The sequence below is a fragment of the Capra hircus genome, chromosome 28 (assembly GCF_001704415.2).
Source record: "Capra hircus breed San Clemente chromosome 28, ASM170441v1, whole genome shotgun sequence".
Taxonomy (NCBI): Eukaryota; Metazoa; Chordata; class Mammalia; order Artiodactyla; family Bovidae; genus Capra; species Capra hircus.
Window position 1 is genome coordinate 41,341,579 of NC_030835.1, and position 19,594 is coordinate 41,361,172.

Below are 19,594 nucleotides of genomic sequence, written 5' to 3' on the forward strand. Positions count from 1 at the left end.
GTGATCCTCTACATAGAAAACCCTAAAGACTCCACCAGAAAATTACTAGAGCTAATCAATGAATATAGTAAAGTTGCAGGATATAAAATTAACACAGAGAAATCCCTTGCATTCCTATATACTAATAATGAGAAAATAGAAATTAAAGAAACAGTTCCATTCACCATTGCAAAGAAAATAATCAAATACTTAGGAATAAATCTACCTAAAGAAACAGAAGACCTATATATAGAAAACTATAAAACACTGGTGAAGAAATCAAAGATGACGCAAATAGATGGAGAAACATACCATGTTCATGGATTGGAAGACTCAATAGAGTGAAAATGAGTACACTACCCAAAGCAATTTATAGATTCAGTGCAATCCCTATCAAGCTACCAACGGTATTTTTCAGAGAACTAGAACAAATAATTTCACAATTTGTATGGAAATACAAAAAACCTCAAATAGCCAATGCAATCTTGAGAAAGAAAAATGGAACTGGAGGGATCAACCTGCCTGACTTCAGGCTCCACTACAAAGCCACAGTCATCAAGACAGTATGGTACTGGCACAAAGACAGAAACATAGATCAATGGAACAAAATAGAAAGTCCAGAGATAAATCCACACACCTATGGACACCTTGTCTTTGACAAAGGAGGCAAGAGTATACAATGGAGAAAAGACAATCTCTTTAACAAGTGGTGCTGGGAAAACTGGTCAACCACTTATAAAAGAATGAAACTAGAACACTTTCTAACACCATACACAGAAATAAACTCAAAATAGATTAAAGATCTAAACGTAAGACCAGAAACTATAAAACTCCTAGAGGAAAACATAGGCAAAATGCTCTCTGATGTAAATCACAGCAGGATCCTCTTTGACCCACCTCCCAGAATACTGGAAATAAAAGCAAAAATAAACAAATGGGACCTAATTAAAGTTACAAGCTTTTGCACAATGAAGAAAACTATAAGCAAGGTGAAAAGACAGCCTTCAGAATGGGAGAAAATAATAGCAAACAAAGCAACTGACAAAGAATTAATCTCAAAAATATACAAGCAGCTCCTGCAGCTCAGTTCCAGAAAAATAAGCAACCCAATCAAAAAATGGGCCAAAGAACTAAACAGACATTTCTCCAAAGAAGACATACAGATAGCTAACAAACACATGAAAAGATGCTCAACATCACTCATAATCAGAGAAGTGCAAATCAAAACCACAATGAGGTACCATCTCACACCAGTCAGAATGGCTGCTATCCAAAAGTCTACAAACAATAAATGCTGGAGAGTGTGCAGAGAAAAAGGAACCCTCTTACACTGTTGGTGGAAATGCAAGCTAATATAGCCACTATGGAGAGCAGTGTGGAGATTCCTTAAAAAACTAGAAATAGAACTGCCATATGACCCAGCAATCCCACTGCTGGGCTTGCACACCTAGGAACCCAGAATTGAAAGAGACATGTGCGCCCCAATGTTCATCGCAGCACTCTTTACAATAGCCAGGACATGGAAGCAACCTAGATGTCCATCAGCAGATGAATGGATAAGAAAGTTGTGGTACCTATACACAATGGAATATTACTCAGCTATTAAAAAGAATACTTTTGAATCAGTTCTAATGAGGTGGATGAAACTGGAGCCGATTATGCAGAGTGAAGTAAGCCAGAAAGAGAAACACCAATACCGTATATTAACACATACATATGGAATTTAGATGACGGTCATGATGACCCTATATGCGAGACCGCAAAAGAGACACAGATGTGAAGAACAGACTTTTGGACTGTGTAGGAGAAGAGGGTGGGATGATTTGAGAGAATGGCATTGAAACATGTGTATTATCATATGTGAACTAGATCGCCAGTCCAGGTTTGATGCATGAGACAGGGCACTCAGGGCTGGTGCACTGGGATGACCCTGAGGGATAGGATGGGGTGGGGGTGGGGGTTCAGAACTGGGAGCACATGTACAACCATGGCTGATTCATGTGACTGTATGGCAAAAACCACTACAATATTGTAAAGTAATTGGCCCCCAATGAAAATTTAAAAAAATGTGTGAGAAAAAAGATAGGAAGTAGTTCAGCTGCCAAGAGTGGCTATTGGTGTCTCTTTTCTGTTTTACAAGATGTTTTTTATATATAATGTATTTTTGTAAGTTGTTGGGTTTTTTAATGTATCTACTTATTTGGCTGCACCGAATCTTCATTGTGCTATGCGGGATCTTTGATTGTGGTGCGCAGGCTGTGGCGTGCTCAAGCTCATAGTTCCTTGGCCTGTGGGATTTTAGTTCCCTGACCAGGGGTAAGACCCATATCCCCTGCATTGCAAGGCAGAATTTTTAACCACTGCACCAGGGAAGTTCCAACAATGTTTTTAAAGAAAATAAACCTGTGTTTGAAGCAGCTGTGATAAAGGGTTTCTTGGTGTGAGTAGACATGTCTGGGGAGGTGCTTTGTTGCCTTTGCAGGTAACAGCTTGTTTTAGGGCATATCTAAAGCACCCCTTGGACTTCCCTGGTGGCTGAGACGGTAAAACGTCTGTCTAAAATGCGGGAGACCTGGGTTCGATCCCTGGGTCAGGAAAATTCGCTGGAGAAGGAAACAGTGACCCACTCCAGTACTCTTGCCTAGAAAAATCCCATGGACAGAGGAGCTTGGTGTAGGCTACTGTCCATGGGGTCGCAAAGAGTCGGGCACAACTGAGCGACTTCAGTTTAAAGCACCACAGAGCTCCGTGGGTTATCCTTGTTTTGTCACTGATTTGTGTGCAGAGAAATCTCAGCTTCAGCTGCCTGCATTAAATTTGGGAGAATGGTGTTGGGAAGTCATGAAGCTTTGTGAGAGCTCCACAAAGCCGCTTCCCTGCCACCATGACAGAACTCTTACGCAGTATAGCCAGCCACTGCAGGTCACACATAGTAGCGTTGGGGGTGTAGCGCATCGTGTCTGATGGGCAGTACCCCTCGGCTGTGTCCCCTTTGTGGAGACTTTGGAAGGTACTTGGGTCTGACTGTGCTTTGTGTCTGCAGGCTCGCTTGGAAGTGCACCGGTTTGGGATCACAGGCTATGGGAAAGGAAAGGAGAGAGTCCTGGAACAGGAACGTGCCATTATGCTGGGTGCTCGGGTGAGCGGCTGCCTCTGCCTTCCACCCCCAGCCGGGTTACAATAGAGGGGAACACCTAAGCAAGGCAGGATGGGGGATGCTGGGAAGTGTTTGCAAGATAAAAAATGATAAGTGTACTTTCTCATTTCAGCCTCCCAAAAAGAGTTATGTGAATTACAAGGTTTTGCAGGAACACATCAAAGAAAAGAAGGCAGCGAAGGAAGAAGAAAAGAGAACGGTAGGTGTCATAGCCTCTTTATTAAACTAGGATGGAAAGATGGTGCCAGCCTGCTGCAGTGCAGTGCTGTGCTGGACCCCTCTGCTTGGAAAGCAGTCTAGGCGACAACAGGCCTACAGTTAAATAACCATTCTGTCCACTTCTTTGAGTCAGCTGCATTTTGTGATACCAGCCGCGTAATCTGACTCGTTTACATGAAAGGGTTGCTTTGAAATGGCCAACTCCTGTTCAGAGACTGTGAGCTACTCTGATCCTTTCGCTATGTCAAGTTGTCCCTTCTGCCTTTTGCGTTATGTGGAGCACACGGACTTAGGACAAACCACAAGGGCATGCGGATGTTATGTTCCCTCCCTTTTGCTTAAAATGGAAGGTTTGACCTTTCTGCTGTTCATTTTCTCTGAATGGCCTTTCACAGTCTTGAAAGGGTTTTAGGATGAAACTTTGAGTCTGTTACCTTTAATATGCCTACTTGAAAAAATATTAAAAATAAACGGTATTTCTGTTTCTTTTGATGACAAATCTCTTGCCTTTTTTTGAATCTCCATTATGCGTTATGGATACATATTTTTTCTTTGATTCTGAAATCAGGCCAAGGACACAGATATTTTCAAGAAAAAGAAGAGGAAAGGGCAGGAAGACAGGTAAGTGATAGTTAGGCACTGGGGTGGAATGATTTGGATAAACCTTTTGGTTAGTTCTGAAGGTGATACCTTGAATGGATGTGGTGTTTCCAGCCTGGTGCAGCGCTGCACTCTCTCTCTTTTATCCTAAATCAGGCCCTTGGGAGGGGAGACAGGATTTAGTGAATTGTCCAAGATGAGGTGACTCCCTCAGAATTGAAAAAGGAACCTATCTTTAAGCGCCAGACATGTGCAGTGACTGATGGGAAAGCTGGGACCGAAGTTTCCAACAAGACCTCTGTTCCCTCCTAAGAGAGGTGCTGCTGGGTCAGCATGACCGGCCGGGTCTGTGCTGCCTGCCTGTCCACAGCCACACAAGGGAGAGCACTGGGGTCTGAGTAGTGGAACCTTGATTTTCTGCCATTCTGCTTATTTCTTAGCTTCATTCAAGCACCTCTTTCTCTCTTCTGAAATTACTGTTTCAGAATCTGCTTTTGTCTACGGCTGGAAGCTGATCGGTTGTTTCTGGCGGTGTGCTCTGTCTTCCGCTGTGTGCTGGGCACATAGATGTTGGGGGTACAGCCATGAGCACATTGAGGGTCTCTGCCCTGGAGGAGCTTACATTTTAGGGCGGGAAACACATTAAAACCTATAAACAGATACATAGGGCTTGTCAGGTCCGGGCAGGCTTTGTGAAAGTGTTAGTCTCTCAGCTGTGTCGGTTCTTTGCAGACCCCGTGGACTGTAGTCCACCAGACTCTTCTGCCCATGGGATTCTCCAGGCAAGAATACTGGAGTGGGTTGCCATGCCCTCTTCCAGGGGATCTTCCCAACCCAGGGATCGAACCCAGTTGCACGCAGATTCTTTACCATCTGAGCCACCAGGGAAGCTGGCAGGCTTCGTGAGGAGGTTGAAGTTTAACACACTATGAGACAATGTCATTGAGGGTGGGCTGGTGTGTTGTTCTAAGGAAGCCACATTTGAGAACTGAATAAAGAGGAAGCTCTGGAAAGACCTGCTAGCAGATTATTCAGGGTAGAAGAAACCAGTGGAAAGGCCCTGAGGCAGGAGGCAGTTCAGGGACCACAGGAAGGAGGGTGGTACTACATTGGGTTGGGGACTGTGCATGGGAAGAGCTGAGAGTTCACAGGAGCAGACCCAGGTGGCCTGGTTGTGGTGCTGGAATCATTTGTTTAAAGCTTGATTACAGTAATTTTCTCTTACTTTAAATGTAGGAAATCACAAAAGAAGAAGTCTGCTCCAAGTATTTTGTCAAGTGGACGGATTGGACAGGTTGGAAAATTCAAAAATGGGACATTGATTTTGAGCCAAATTGATATCAAGAAAATAAATTCTTCCAGAGTGGCTAAATGACATTACTTTATAAAATAGAGAAATGGGAAAGTGCCAAATGGACTGAAACTGGACCCCTACAAGACTTCCAGATTATTCTTATTTATTTTGTATTTCACAGACTTTTTTATCTTAAGGAAAAGAAATAATTAATTTCTAGCTGCTGAAGTATCTGTTTTTTTTATGATAACCACATTGGGCCAACTGCAATGTGAATGTGAAGTCAGATTATTGAGAAGAATGTTTAATATTCTCCAGCGAGGTTCACCCAGGTTTCACTTTGACTGGTGCCTTGTGCATTTACATGTAGATATTTCATAATTTTACAGATTTGTAGATGCTAATAATTAGCTTAAAATTGCTTTTTAATTTCTAAACATGTTAATCATGAAAAAATTAAGAATGTGATAATTTGTCAGTTGTTTTGGGGGAAAAGCAGTTTAAATTTTCAGCCTACCTAAGGTGTATAAAATCTACTTTGTAAGAAGCTGTATAAATAAAACACAACTTTTTGGTAAAAATGAACATGACTATTAAACAACACAACCAATAAGTTAGACAAATTGTTATCTCCTTCAAAGTCATAACTTGGGACAGCCATACATATATTTTTAACTAGTATTTCCCTTATTGAAAGTATTGGAACTTCTTAAAGTTTGTGACACTTAAAAAAAGGTCTTCATTTTTGGCTGTTATTTCTTTTTTTCCCACTGTCCAAAAATTCAGATCTAAACCTCATAAATAATAAAGTTTTGGGGAAAACAGAGGGGTATTTTCACCACTGGCTAACTCTCCTAAGTGACTCATAAATTGACTTGGAAGGCATTTACATTGTTCAAAATATATTTTGACTTGAAGCAAAAGTGGAAATGTTTTATTAAAACACTGGAAGTATTTTCTGGTTTATTTTGAAAGGCAGCATTCATTGGGGTCTATATTTTGGCAGATTTATTTCAGTTCGTTTTTGGCTGGGCTGAGTCCTCTGTCCCTGCATTGTTGCATGTGGGCTACTCTCTAGTTGCGGTGCAAGGGTTTCTCGGTTGCGGTGGCTTCTTGTTGCAGAGCATGGGCTCAATAGTTGTGGAGCACAGCCTTAGCTGTTCTCCTGCGTGTGGGATCTTCCCGGACCGGGGATGGAACCATTGGCAGGTGGATTCCTAACCACTAAGACCACCAGTGAAGTCCTTGGCAGTTTTTAAGTGTGTGTGTGTGTGTTTTTTTTTTTTTTTTTAAGAAGGTGTGAAATAGTCGTGTCCAACTCTTTGCGACCCCATGAACTGTAGCCCACCAGGCTCCTCCTTCCATGGGATTTTCCAGGCAAGAGTGCTGGAGTGGGTTGCCATTTCCTTCTCCAGGGGATCTTCCCGACCCAGGGATTGACCCGGGTCTCCTGCGTTACAGGAGGACGCTTTACTGTCTGAGCCACCAGGGAACCCACCACACATGGCAAAGCCCTGGGAAAAATCTGAGGAGCCGGAAATGACCTACTGGAGTGGGAACCCGGTCAGTTTAACTCCTTGCTGACAGGGAGCCAGGAAACCCAGCAGTCCCACCTCACCCCACCTCCCATGAGCCTTTGTGGCTCAGATAACTGAGCACTTGGCCCAACTCTCGACCAGAGTCCCAGGCTAGTCAATTCTGGGAAAGCATGCAAGCTCCTAGTGTAAATTGCTTTCCTTGTTTCTTGTTTCACCTTTTAATTTATGGGGTAAATACAGAGGAGCCATGTAACCACTGGGTGCGCTGGAAATAGGTCTAAGGGCGACAAGCAAGCCTGCATGGTCAGGACTGATGATCTCGTGTAAGACCGTGCTGCTTATTTCCCCGCTCATGAGGCTTCCTCCAGCAAGGCTAGCAGCAGAGAGAAGCGCCAGTGGAGAGCAGTGCCGCCGTGGAAGGAGCCCACGCCTGGGGGAGCCTAAGTGCTTCCTTGCTATGTCTTCCATGCGCAGCGCCCTTCCCCCTTCGCAGGGCGTCTCCCTCATCATGGATACACCTGGGTGGATCGGTCCTGGTGCCATACAACACTACCACCACCTGCCTTTAATCCCAGGCACCGCTTAGGGAATTCTTGAGTCATCCCCACAGTGCTTGGCTTGTGGACAAAGAAGGAAGCAGAGAGCACAGCTGTGTTTCACTGAACCAAGGCTCTTGCCCGGGCAACAATGGGCACCAGCTTGCAGAGGTAACTGACCCTGACCGGCAAGCGGAGGCAGGGCTACAGTCACCCAGGGGCCAAGGAGGAGTCTGTTCCCAGGTGGTCACCCAGATGTCTCTGGTGCTCCCTGTCCCCAGCATTGGTGGTAAATCGACAAGCACGGGAACCCTGGACTGAGAAGGGCCTTGGCAACCTGAAGCTCAGGTCTTCCCCGCCCCTGCCCCTCAGGGGATGGGAGTCTGGTCAGGGATGCTGGGGTGGCGGGGTGGACGGAGTCCAGGCAGATGGTGAGGGTCTGTGCAGCTCCAAGACCAGCCAGCCTGCCTCGTCTCAGCTTCCCTCTCTGCGACTCTGGAGGAGCCTCTCCCTCAACTTGAGGGGAAACCTGTGTGTGGCACGGTGTGGACTGGTGGGCCCTGCCGTGTCCCTCCAGACCCTCTGCCAAGAGCGCTGAGGTACCTGCTTCAGCAGTGAGCTCTTCTCAGGGACGCCCGCCCCCTGTAACGTCCCAGGCAGTGATGACTGACGTCCCAACTCTGGGCGACTGAGCTGAGCGGCCGAGGCCTTTGCTGGGTCTCCCTTGGCCAGATTCTGCTTCCTTCTCTTAGTGTGGATGCCAAGAGCTCCCTCTAAGGGATGTCCTGCTCTCAGAGTCCGCAACTGGCCCCGAAACCTGGCTAAACCCCTCGGTGGTCCGGCAGGTGACAGAAGGCTGACCAGGTCGCCGGCTGGGGGGCACAATTTGAGGAGAGTGACAGTTTTCAGTCACACCAGGCTCAGTCTGTGGGTGAAGGGGCTGGTCAGTCTCCTTCATCCTCCCAGGCCGACTAGGACATTTTCCCCAATCTTAGTTAGCTTCCACTTGCCGCCCGTGATCAGCTTTTCATTTGTGAATTTGTCTCAGCTATTTGTTAACTCTTTCCAATTAACTTGCAAAAATGAGTTTCATGAACTGTTGGAGATGGTACCTTATAATTGAGAGTCATGTGGTGCTAGTGGTAAAGACCCCACCTGCCAGCGCAGGAGACAGAAGTGAGTTCGATCCCTGGGTCGGGAAGAGGCGCCGGAGGAGGGCATGGCAACCCACTCCAGTATTCTTGCCTGGAGAATCCCATGGACAGAGGAGCCTGGCAGGCTACAGTCCATGGAGTCACAAAGTCGGACCCGACTGAAGCGACTTAGCATACAGCATATGTAATCACCTCACGATTTCCTGAGCACACGCCGAGAAGCACATTGACCTTGGGCCTCCCCGGGCCCCCACCCACCCCACTGCAGCCTCTTCCCCATCCAGCTGGCACTTAGGCCACTTTGAAGAGAGGCAGACCTTGCTGCTGAGCAGTAAGCACAGATCGGACATTGTTTTTCATCTGTTGGCAGTGTCAAAAGAATTTATTTCAAATCTGCTTAAGGTTGTGGTAAAACTCAAGTTTTCCAAAAGGCGATACACAAAGTCCAACCAACCCCCAAAGACCAGAAAGCACAGTGTTTGCAATTCAAAAAATACAAACGCTTGGGATACAAATACAAAAATTAGAAAAAAGTTGCATACCGTCCCCCCACCTCCCTCCTCCGGGTTTTCAGTGGAATGTGAACACCAACAGGACCAAGAGCTGCCACCCTATGGCAGCAACTCCCGACAGACAGTGGGCGCAGCGGGGGAGGGGGAAAGCAGGGTAAAGAAAGACAGGAAGATGGAGCTTCCGTCATCGACAGCTAAAACAAGGACACGAAGCTTTTTGCTACTTTGAAAATTCCTTTGCCAACGTTAAACACACATCTCTCATGCTTAATACAACAGCTGAGTGTGAAAGCAGCAATTCTACATCATGCATTTAATGTTTTCTGCTTTGCTCACTCTGCACTTTCCCTTGGTGCTGAGAAAACCCCGGGGCCTGGGATGTGCAGTCACCACTGAGGAGTTGGAAGGGCCTTTCCCCAGCTGCAGCCTCACCCAGGAAACACCCACTGCGCTCCTGTGTCCACAGCTGCCAGCAGTCACTTTTCCAGACCCGAAGCCTGTCTTGGATTCTCTCCTTGGAGGCTTCTTGAGGTTGTAGTCTGGGGAGTGGCGCCCAGGAGCTCCCTGGGTCTCCCAGCACCCGGGCCAGGCAGCCCTCTGCTCCCGTTGAGAGAAAGCGATGCCTCCCAGCTTAGAGACTTCCCTGTAGTCTCAGCTCCCAGCTATTCTGACTCAAGTCAACATCATTCATCAAGAAACCCATGAACCCCACCCCCCCGCAACAGGTAGTGTAGATGAGTCCCAGCCCATGAGGACACTAGGCCCTCCACCTTTTAGGCCAACCTGCCTTCCAGATGGTAGCTCGGTTGTGTGCCTTCTCATGCTTAGATGTTGGTTTTCAAAACTGTTCCTTCTGCGGAGATCTTTGAAAACAGAGGAGAAACATCGTCAGCCGAAGGTCCCCTTAAAAGAGAGCTAAGATAACCACAAAGGCAGGAAGGCAGTCACTCTCTTTCCTTGTTTCAAGGCAGCTTCTGCAGGCAGATGCGTAGCCTGTGTGCAGTGGTTCACACAGTGCCATCAAAGCAGGCCGTTCTGAGAACAGGAGCGGTTGTCTCTCTGCTCAGGGGAATCTGGTTTTACGCACTCCTGGCCAGGCAGCTGTGTAATCAACATGTGCTCCTGGATGGAAGACATGTCAGACGAGGCTCAGGAAAGTCATCGCGCAGGCTCTGTCCTCCAAGTGTGAACCGTTGGCCTGGACTCAGCAGATGCAAGTCTCCACTTTGTTCTTGAAAAGCGTTACTCTACGATCATCACAACACACCAGATGAGGTAGGTTAGTGTGACCGCGCCCACATCCAGGTGGGGAGACTGAGGCACAGAGAGACTGAGGAGGTGTGGCCCCTCCCGCATTGGGTTGAAAGAGAGGCATTTCTGATGGCTGAGCCTGGCATTCTCCCCCAAATCCACTCTTCTCTGTTTTATAGTCCATTTAAAGGTCAAGCCGTGGATCAATGAATGTGACCGATGAATAGCCAGGAGCTCCTGGCTTGCTTGAGAAAGAAACACTGTGGTTTCCAGGATTTGCATAGGCCTTGAGTAGCTTCCTGATGATGCCTGATTTGACATTTTGACCAGTTGAAGGCCACACACCTACTAAGACGTTCCGGCAGCTTCTAGTCAGAAGTGGGCCGGGAAGAACGCGGATGTGGAGTGTTGCTTCCTGGGAATGGTGGTAGGTTGGAGACCCTTCAGGAATACAAAGTGAGGCCTGACGGGCTGGCTTCGCTGAGAGGCTCCCCCGTTTTCCTGCCCTGTCCCTTCTGGCAGGACACTGCAGACTTGGGAAGGCCTGGTCATGAGTGTTAGGATGAAGCCCACAGGTTTGTGGTTCAGGCTTTCTGGGGACCACAGCATGGACGCCCCAAACACCACTCTGTGTATCGACCCATGACCAGCTGCTAGCATAATCCAGTGGTTCTCAGCCAGGGAGTCCCGTGGGCATACTTGGCAACGTCTGTAGATCCTTTTAAAGCTTTTTTTTTTTTCAATTAGTTGTTTTTTTAAATATATTTTATTGTTTATTGTTGGCTGCACTGGGTCTTTGTTGCTGTGTGCGAACTTCCTCTGATTGTAGCGCGTGGGGACACTCTCTAGCTGTGGTGTGCAGGCTTCTCACTACGCTGGCTTCTCTTGTTGGAGAGCATGGGTTCTAGGGTGTGTAGGCTTCTTGGGCTTAGTTTCCCTGCAGCATGTGGGATCTTCCCAGACCAGGGGTTGAACCCACGTCCCCTGCATTGGCAGGTGAATTCTTAACCACTGGACCACCAGGGAAGTCCTGTAGACACTTGTAGGTGTCACAACTAACTTGCGGCACTACTGGCATCTACTGAGGGGAGGTGAAGGATGCTTCTAAACATCCTGTGACGCACAGGACAGGCCCCCGCTATGCCAAATGTCAGTAGTGCTGAGACAGAACTCCTGGCATCACCCACAGCCTTGCAATCGTTTCTCAGTGTTGACATGCTGAGTGCTTTGGGGCTTGTATGTGGATACGATACCTCATAGCTGGCAGCAGCTTCATCTGTAAGCAACCTACTCACCTGTTCTGAAATGCATCTTCCCAGGGGACCAAGCCTTTCAACTAAGGCTTGGATGCAAATATCCCTGGAAGAAATACACATGACTCCTATATCCTGGTCCCTTCCTGAGAATGCTCTGGTAGGCAGAGGGCAGGGGCACCAGAGGGGCAGGGGGCCATGGTGCGCCTGAGGGCGCTGTCGAAACTACAGAGTCCGTATGGTGCTGAAGACTCATCCCAGACTGTGTACAGTTTGATGGGTTTCAGGTTGGTTACTCTGTGTGGCAGATGGGATTGTTATTTTCCCAAATAGCACAGAGCAGGAAAAGCGGCTGTGTGTAATGTCTTACCTTGCTTTGAATTAGGAGCTTGGGTGCTACGCAGTGAGATGCTATTGGATAATTTTTAAAGAGATTAATTCTAAAAGGAGAGGCATACATTTTGACGAAACCTGCTCACTAGCAAAGAACAAACTGCAGATCTATGTGGCTGGGGCATTATTTACAATGAAATGGAACTTGACATCTTAAATTAGTTTGAATTCCTTTCTCACTGAAACTGCTCAATAGACAAACACCAAGGTATCCTTCAACCAGAGCATCATCTTCATACCACCTTATGTACAGAGATGTCACCACATTGTAAAGGAACAGGGAATTCAGTAGCAGCTGAGAACCCCTGCAGTAGCTCTGAACCCCAGGCTTGAGAGCATAACACGAACATGAGTTGTTGTTGAGTCCCTCCTTCATTCTGTTGGTGCCTCAAGAACACATGGACCTGCCTTCTCCTGGTGGTCCATTCTTGCTCCTAAAAGTTGTTTTGTGCTGAGGACAGGAGAGTGGCTGTTGGACCATCTGACGTGGTGCTCGGTTTCAGCTGTATTGCTTCTGGCCCTGGAGGAGCCGGGAAAGGCAGGTACTCGCCTGCTCCTGCACTCAGAGGGCCTTGGGGCCGCTGCTGCTGCTTGTGGGAAGGAAGCCATGTTATTCCTCAGGAGGCCTTCCTCCTCCCTTGCCCATCTCCCTCTGACCCAGATACTGCTCTTCCAAGGGTGCCGCCAAGTGCAGGCTGATCTGAAGGAGCTCCTCCCCGAAGACGCAGAGCCTGGGTTGCAGAGTTACCCAGCTTCGATGATCCTGGGAGCTCCCAGCCTCTCACCCAGACTCCACTGAAAGGAGCCACTTCCGCCGGGCCGTCTGTGGCCGACTTCCCAGCCACACCTCACTCCCGGCTCACTGGGCTCATCTTTCCCCAAAGACACTCCCAACACCGATGCTTCTGGACCTGCTGGCCTCGGCTTCCTGCCCCGGGAAGGCAGGGGCTCCTCTGGGGCCTCCAGGCTTCAAGAACTTTCCCCACCCTCCACGTGGAGTCCCCCAGAGCTGTGGCCCTGGAGTGAGATGAAAGGATGCTGGGGGCAGAGAAGAGACAGGCAGCTGCGAGGATGCGGATGCCATGCACGTCGCCTGCCGGGCTCTGGCTGGAGCTCTGCGGGGTGTGGAGCCCCTCCGTGTGCCCTGGGAACCACCTGCTGGATGGAAGGGAGGAGGCTGGACCTCAACTGAGTGGGTGGCTGCCGGGACCTGGGCAGCAGGGGCTTAGACAGCACCAGGAGGCTCCTGCAGACATGGGCGGCCAGTCTCCCTGGCCACCTTGGTGGGCACAGTTGGGCCGGCAGTCTTCGTCTGGGAGCAGGGGCTTGAGGTAGGCTTGTCGCATCTGCTGAATAGAGGCTAGTAGGATCTGCACAGCGCTGGCCGGGCTGACTCGGAAAGCAAGTGCAGCATCTAAACGAGCAGGTAGGACCAAGTAGACACAGTCGGTGCCGGTTTACGGGCTAAGTTTTATAAAAATCCAAGCCAGCAAATAGACAAGTTACTCCTCGACCTCAAAAATAATGCTTGATAAAATATATTCTTTTAAAAAGGAGAGAGAAAGGCTTCCTACCAGTTGGATAGGGAGGTGGCAGGCAACAAGGAAGAAGAGGCTGGGAGGAGAGCAGAGGGGCGCAGCTGGGCTCAGACCCTGGAGCAGGCTTTTTTCGAGAGGCGGACTCCGGGGAGAAGGTTAGCGTTCCCAGCAGGGAGGGGCGGGCTCACTGGAGCCCAGCGTGGCCATGTGGACCCCTCACACCGAGGGAAGGTGGGGACCAGGAACACAGCAGCCTCCACTGTTTCCTGCCTCCTGCAGAGTCCTGCCCGCCCCCAGGGCACAGCCTCCCCTGCCATTGGGCCACTCCCTGTTCTCACGACGCTGTCATGGTGGCCATGGATGGTCTCAGAGTGAAGCTGGACTGGGTATAAGAGGTTTCCCAGGGCCTCACGGCTCAGGAATCTGGGAGCCTCGCAGCTCAGAAGAGTAGCTCAGGTTTGCAGCTAACTTCTGGGGGAGCCAGCTCCCGAAAAAAAGCCATCACCAGGTGGAGACTCAGCACACAGTGATTCAGATTCCAGGGTTTTGTGTTTAAGAACCGAGTGAATGAATTTTAGGAGACTGGTGTGTGTGTGTGCACGTGTGTGTGAGGGGGTGTGGAGGGGAGAGAGACTGGTTGATTAATGAAGGACCTAAGGAAACTGTTTGAAAAAGTTCTCAACAGTTCCACGGGAGTGGCAAAGAGCAAGATGAATAATTAACGGCCCTCTCTGCGCATCCTCTTCTGCAAGTGGCGTAACACACCGGATATGCCAACTGAAAACCTAAAGGATGACGCTTCTTGGCAGAGATGGGAGCTGGCACCCTTTGTTCTCTGAAGTGGTGCATCCAGCAAAGACTTGACACCAAGGATACAGGATTTCCGAGTATCCCCCGACTCCCGCTCTCAGGATGCTCATCACAGGGTCTGCCCTCCCCTTTCCCCCCTCCCTGCCCCCTGCAAAAGACAAGCATTGAAAACAGAAGGCAGGAAACCAAACGAAACCCCAAATACTTCCTCGCTGTCTTGACAAACGTCCTTCTTCGTGTCTGTGATGCCCGGTGGAACGACAGGAAGCACCCACGTTCACCACCCTCTGTGGCCTCAGCGAGCATGGCCTGCAGACATTCTCTATCCCTCAAAGAAAGCGGGTCTCTAAGATGCTCAGAGGCTGCTGGGTTGCACCCGGGATGTGGCTGTGCTCCTTCAGGGGTTATGTGAGTGCAGTGAGGGACGGCCACGCAGAGCAGGACCTGGCAGGCTAGTTGCCTGACAGCTTTGGCCGCCCCAGGTTTGTTGGCACTTCCAGTCCCGTGTGCAGAGTGACCTGGAAAAGAAGACATGGTGATCAGGGGCAGAGCGGCCCCGCGAGCCCTCAACGCACACAGCTCAGCAGCCGTGCCCTGCCCTCTGCTCCAGGATCACCACGGGCAGCGGCCCGGCTTCTCTGTGTTGTGGAATCTACTATTTATCATGCTTAGCATCACTACCATCAGGCCGAGGAGCTTGCTCCGAGGAGCTGGTCTTTGCCTCTTTCCTCACAGTGAGAACTGCATACTGCCTGGTTCCCACGCTGCCCCAACCTCCAGGAGCCTCGGCAAGGCTGAGGTTCTTTGCTGCAGGAGGAATTGGGCTCAGGGTTTATATTTGTTTTTGCTTTCTTTCCATGGCCTCTTTCCTTTCCTACATTTGTTTTCTTAACCCTGTGTAAGAACAGCCCATACTTCAGGCTGCCTCAGAGCTCTTTTGCAAATGAGTGGAGGTACAAATCCATCAAGAGCTTCCCAGGTGGCACTAGTGGTAAAGAACCCATCTGCCAGTGCGGGAGACATAAGAGATGTGGGTTCGATCCCTGGGCTGGGAAGATCCCCTGGAGAAGGGCATGGCAAGCCACTCCACTATTCTTGCCTGGAGAATCCCCATGGACAGAGGACCCTGGCGGACTATATCCCATAGAGTCTCAAAGAGTCAGACACAGCTCAGAGACTGAGCACACACATGCATTGATTGATTTGTGCGCGAGTGGATGCTAAGCTCCTTCTGTTGTGTCTAACTCTGTGCGACGCCATGGACTATAGCCGGCCAGGCTCCTCTGACCATGGGGATTCTCCAGGCAAGAATACTGGAGTGGGCTGCTCTCTTCTTCTCCAGGGGATCTTCCTGACCCAGGGATTGAAACTACATCTCCTGCATTGGCAGGTGGATTCTTTACCACTGCGCCACCCCACAAATCAATCAATAAGGGATAATACTCAGTCAGTGGACACCTTGAAACAGAGCTGTACCCCCAACCCCATACTTCCCAGGGGAGGAGCCGTGTGTGGGAATCAAAGGCTGGCACACTACCCGCGCTTCCCTCCACGCTCCTCTCTGTCCTTCACACCCTGATGGGGCTGCTAAGCAGGGAGCCCCCCAGGACTGGACTCGGCCCTGGGAGGATGCTGGCTTTCTGAGGGAACCAGAGAGGCAGGGGTGGGATGGGGGTAAATCTTTAGGCGTGGTCTCTCCCCAACTCTCCCTCCTCTTGGAGGAAAGCCACAGGAGCCCCAGCACACACCTGGCCACCAGGGCCCTGCAGGACAGGAGGCACCGACTTTCTGGCCTGGCAGCTTTCCCAGAGCATGTCGTCAGGACTTGCCCACCTCCTGCACCCTCGCTGCCCCTCCGTCCCCCTGCTTGTGCACAAACAGCCACCTTAGAGCTGCTGCTGCTTTCAAGGGGCCAAGTAAGGATTCATCACGCCAGAGGAGACTGTCTCCAGGCGAGGCCCGGGTGGGCGGTAGGTAAGCTCCTGGCCGGGCAGCACGCCGTCGGCTTCCTTAGAGCCCTCTTTGTCCGGCACACCTTGGAGGCCCACGGGCAGCGGGGGTGGGGGCCGGCAGGGGGCCCTGGCCCGGAAGGTGCGCGGTACCTGAACGTTGCGGTTGAGGCTGAGGGCTGGCATGAAGACCCCGTCCACGTGGCTGAAGGCCGTGGGGCCCTGCTGCTGCCCGTTGATGAAGAAGGTCAGAGTGTGCTTATTCAGGTCCAGCAGCACGCCCACGGTGGCCCCCTTGCACACACCGCCTTCCGTCCTGGGGAGAGAAGCCGGGCTGGAGGTGAGGACAGGACGTTCAGCTGAAGGCTGCTGGGGACCCCCTCGCCTGGAAACACGGTGCCCCCAGTGGAGCAGGGAGCTGGTCGTCCCCCAGAACCCGCTGTAGAGCAAAGGACTAAAATCGGGGCCCTCGTGGTGAATGTTGTGACACTCCATCTCATGGCGGTTTGGATTCGCATCTACTGGGTGGGGCGAGTCTCTGGGTGGGCATCACCCTCACCTGTCTCCTTCCCGGGGGTGGGCAGGCTGAGTCCGTTAGACTCTCTCCTCCCTTAGCTGAGGTGGAGGTCCGCCTTGACACAGGCGGCTCTGCTCTGATCAGAAAACCATTTTTGTCCTTTCCTGATGGGGCACGAGCTGGTCAGCTGGAGAGCTGGTCAGGAGTGCTGGGTGGGTGTTGTCAGGGGGCAGCGCAGGGCCCGCGGCGGAGCACTGCTGGGGAGTGGGGCTTGCCACGGGGCCTGTGGCGCTGTTCAGACACTGACCACCGGGTGGCGCTAAGGAGCTGCCCGCGGCCCAGGAAGGAGGCCCGCCAGCGCCTCCCCCGGGTCTCCTGGCCCAGCCCAGTCCCCTCTCCACCCTTCCCCCAGAACTGGAGCCTGGGTCCTGAGTTAAACCCTGACACCATGTGTAATTAGCCCCAAGACTTGGACATTAACCTTAAGCCCTGATCTCATAATCTGCCAAATGGTGATAACAATCGAACTTTCCTGAGGCCCAAACGAAATCCCATGAGCCAGGTGCTTCCCACAGCACAAAGTAGGCTTAATAGATGCTCCTCGTTGTCACTCTCACCCCAGGGTATCTAGGCTGCCGCTCGGCCTGAGCAAGCAGAGAGGGTGCTGCTGGGCCTGGACCTGGTCCCCAGGCGGCCTGTGAGCAGACGGCCAGGCAGGCGCAGGGCCAGGCTGCCCAGCCCCTGGGGAGGAGCTGCCTGCTGTCACCCCAGGCCTGTGAATAGGGGATCACAGCTGCTGAAAAGGCCCGACGATACGGGTCCCATCTGCCTTCAGCCCCCGGGGACCCTCCGGCAAGTCCCTGTCCCAGGCCAGGACTCCTGGGGCCATCTGCAGGAGCACTGAGGTGGGCCTGGAGCTCTGAGAGCCCCTGGAGTTGACCCGGCCCAGCGCTGCAGTCCAGGGGAGTTGGTTCCTTGGGGCCTCTTGCCTCTCCCAGCAGGGGTGATGGCCCTCAGCAGACCGGGAAGGAGACAGCGAGGAGATGGCTTGGAGGGCCACAACCCTCCAGTACTGGGGGCCAGGTCTCCTCCAGGATTCGAGTTTCCCGAGTCTGGCCTGGTGACCCCACTCTCCCAGGCCAGCCTCAGGGCAAGGCAGTGCTGGGGCTGCCCAGGTCAGAGCCGCCACAGTGACTGCCCCTGGGGTGCAGCATCCCCTGCCTGCCTGTTTCAAGATCCTGTGGTTGTGTGTGGGGAGTTCCGTGGTGACTCAGGCTGGGCTGAGGGGTGTGGAGGAAAGTGGGGCAGAGCCTGGAGGAGAACTGGAGCCCAGGGCTGGTGAGCCTGGCCTCGGGGCTCGCTGAGCGGCCTGCACACCCACCAGCTCCATACTCCATCATATGCTCCCATCTGGCCTGCAGGCCAGCGGTCACGTCTCCCTGGGAACCGGACACCCAAGTGGTTAAGAACACTGCCTCCCAGCGCGTCCTGATGCATTTGGGAAGGGCAGGAGGGCCCGGGCGGCAGCCTCCAGTCGGGGGCGGGCGGGGGCGCGCACCTGTTGGTGTGTGAGTTGCCGTGCATGAACCAGCTGCGGTTGTTGTCCACGTACATGGCCCAGGCCTTGTCGTCCTTGCCCAGCATCATGTCCTTGGCCACGCTGGCCCTGGCCACCCCAAAGGCGGGGTCCGGGTGGCTGTCGTACCGGTCCACGTGCAGCTCCCAGTAGTGTGCGCCCTTGGAGAAGGCCGCCGTGCCCAGCACCACCCGGTCGTCGTAGCTGCTGCAGGTGGCTGTCTGGTTGTCGTTGGACAAGATGATGTCCCGGTGCCCAGAGTTGGGGTCAAACGTGAACCAGGCCACTGGAAAGGAAGGCGTGGGCGAGAGGGGCAGAGCTGGGATGAGCTTGCCGGCAGCCTCTGACCTTGGCTCGCAGACAGACTCACTGGCATCTCTCAGGAAGTGGGCACACGGCGTTGAGTGTTCCTCCCTGCTCACTTCACACGCGCATGCACGCACATACACATTCACGCTCTCTCCTCCGTGTTCATCCAAGTGCCGAATCCCACGACCCCAGCTGGGCCGAGTACACAGACATCCAGGCCCCCATCTACATGCTCTCATGGAATCTTGGTTTCTACAGCACTCGCACACATTTTCTGCACTATTAGGAGTGAGGATATACATCCAGCCCTGTGTCCTGGGAGAGAGACTCGAGAGGCAGAGAGGTGAAGTGGGGTCATCAAAGCTTCCGCGCTCTATTCTCCACCCACAGCCCGCTGGCAGGTGAGGGCTTCTAGGGGCACACAGCTGGGGAGCCCACCCCTGGGACAGCACCATCTGCCTGTCCCTGGGGGGCGGTTCAGGCTGTCTGTGTTCCTCAGGGCAGCCAGAGGATGGGCTGGGATAAGTGAAAGTTCCAGTTGCCCAGTCATGTCCGATTCTTTGTGACCATATGAACTGTAGCCCACCAGCCTCCTCTGTCCATGGGATTCTCCAGGCAAGACTACTGCAGCGGGCATGCCCTCCTCCAGGCAATCTTCCTGACCCAGGGATCGAACCTGCCTCTCTTGTGTCTCTTGCAGTGCAGGTGGATTCTTTACCCGCCGAGCATGAGGGAAGCCCTGGGACAAACGCTGACAGCAACACAGGGCTGGTGCCCTCCAGGGACCCCTGAGGCCCGACAGGTACGTGTCTGATGTAACAGACCAGACCCTACATCACCCCTCAACGCTTAGGGTTCACGTGATCAAAACCCAGTGGAGTGTGGATGTGCTGTGATTGCCTGCATCCTGAAAGGACACAGCGAGGTCTGCAGCACTCAGATCCGAGCTCTTGCGCGGGGTACTCGAGGGGCAAGTTCCTCCTGGCAGCCTCCTGCCTTCCTTTCTCTG

At 51.8% G+C, this 19,594-nt stretch overlaps 2 protein-coding genes across 3 annotated transcripts in view; one reads left to right on the forward strand and one right to left on the reverse strand.

The window, feature by feature from the left end:
- C28H1orf131 (chromosome 28 C1orf131 homolog) overlaps nt 1-6,075 on the forward strand; it is a 32,909-nt gene extending 26,834 nt beyond the window's left edge. The window contains exons 4-7 of one of the 2 annotated variants that reach the window (XM_005698970.3): nt 3,023-3,118; nt 3,249-3,335; nt 3,924-3,976; nt 5,192-6,075. In XM_005698970.3, coding sequence (XP_005699027.1) covers nt 3,023-3,118; nt 3,249-3,335; nt 3,924-3,976; nt 5,192-5,330 — 375 coding nt within the window. In that variant the 3' untranslated portion in view covers nt 5,331-6,075. The remainder of the gene's footprint in view (nt 1-3,022; nt 3,119-3,248; nt 3,336-3,923; nt 3,977-5,191) is intronic. The other variant, XM_018042338.1, reaches the window with a different exon arrangement.
- The window catches only part of TRIM67 (tripartite motif containing 67), a 56,762-nt gene continuing 51,549 nt past the window's right edge, over nt 14,382-19,594 (reverse strand). Inside the window, exons 8-10 of the mRNA XM_018042651.1 lie at nt 18,259-18,562; nt 16,337-16,499; nt 14,382-14,752 (exon numbers count right to left, since the gene is read on the reverse strand). Coding sequence (XP_017898140.1) covers nt 14,687-14,752; nt 16,337-16,499; nt 18,259-18,562 — 533 coding nt within the window. The 3' untranslated portion in view covers nt 14,382-14,686. The remainder of the gene's footprint in view (nt 14,753-16,336; nt 16,500-18,258; nt 18,563-19,594) is intronic.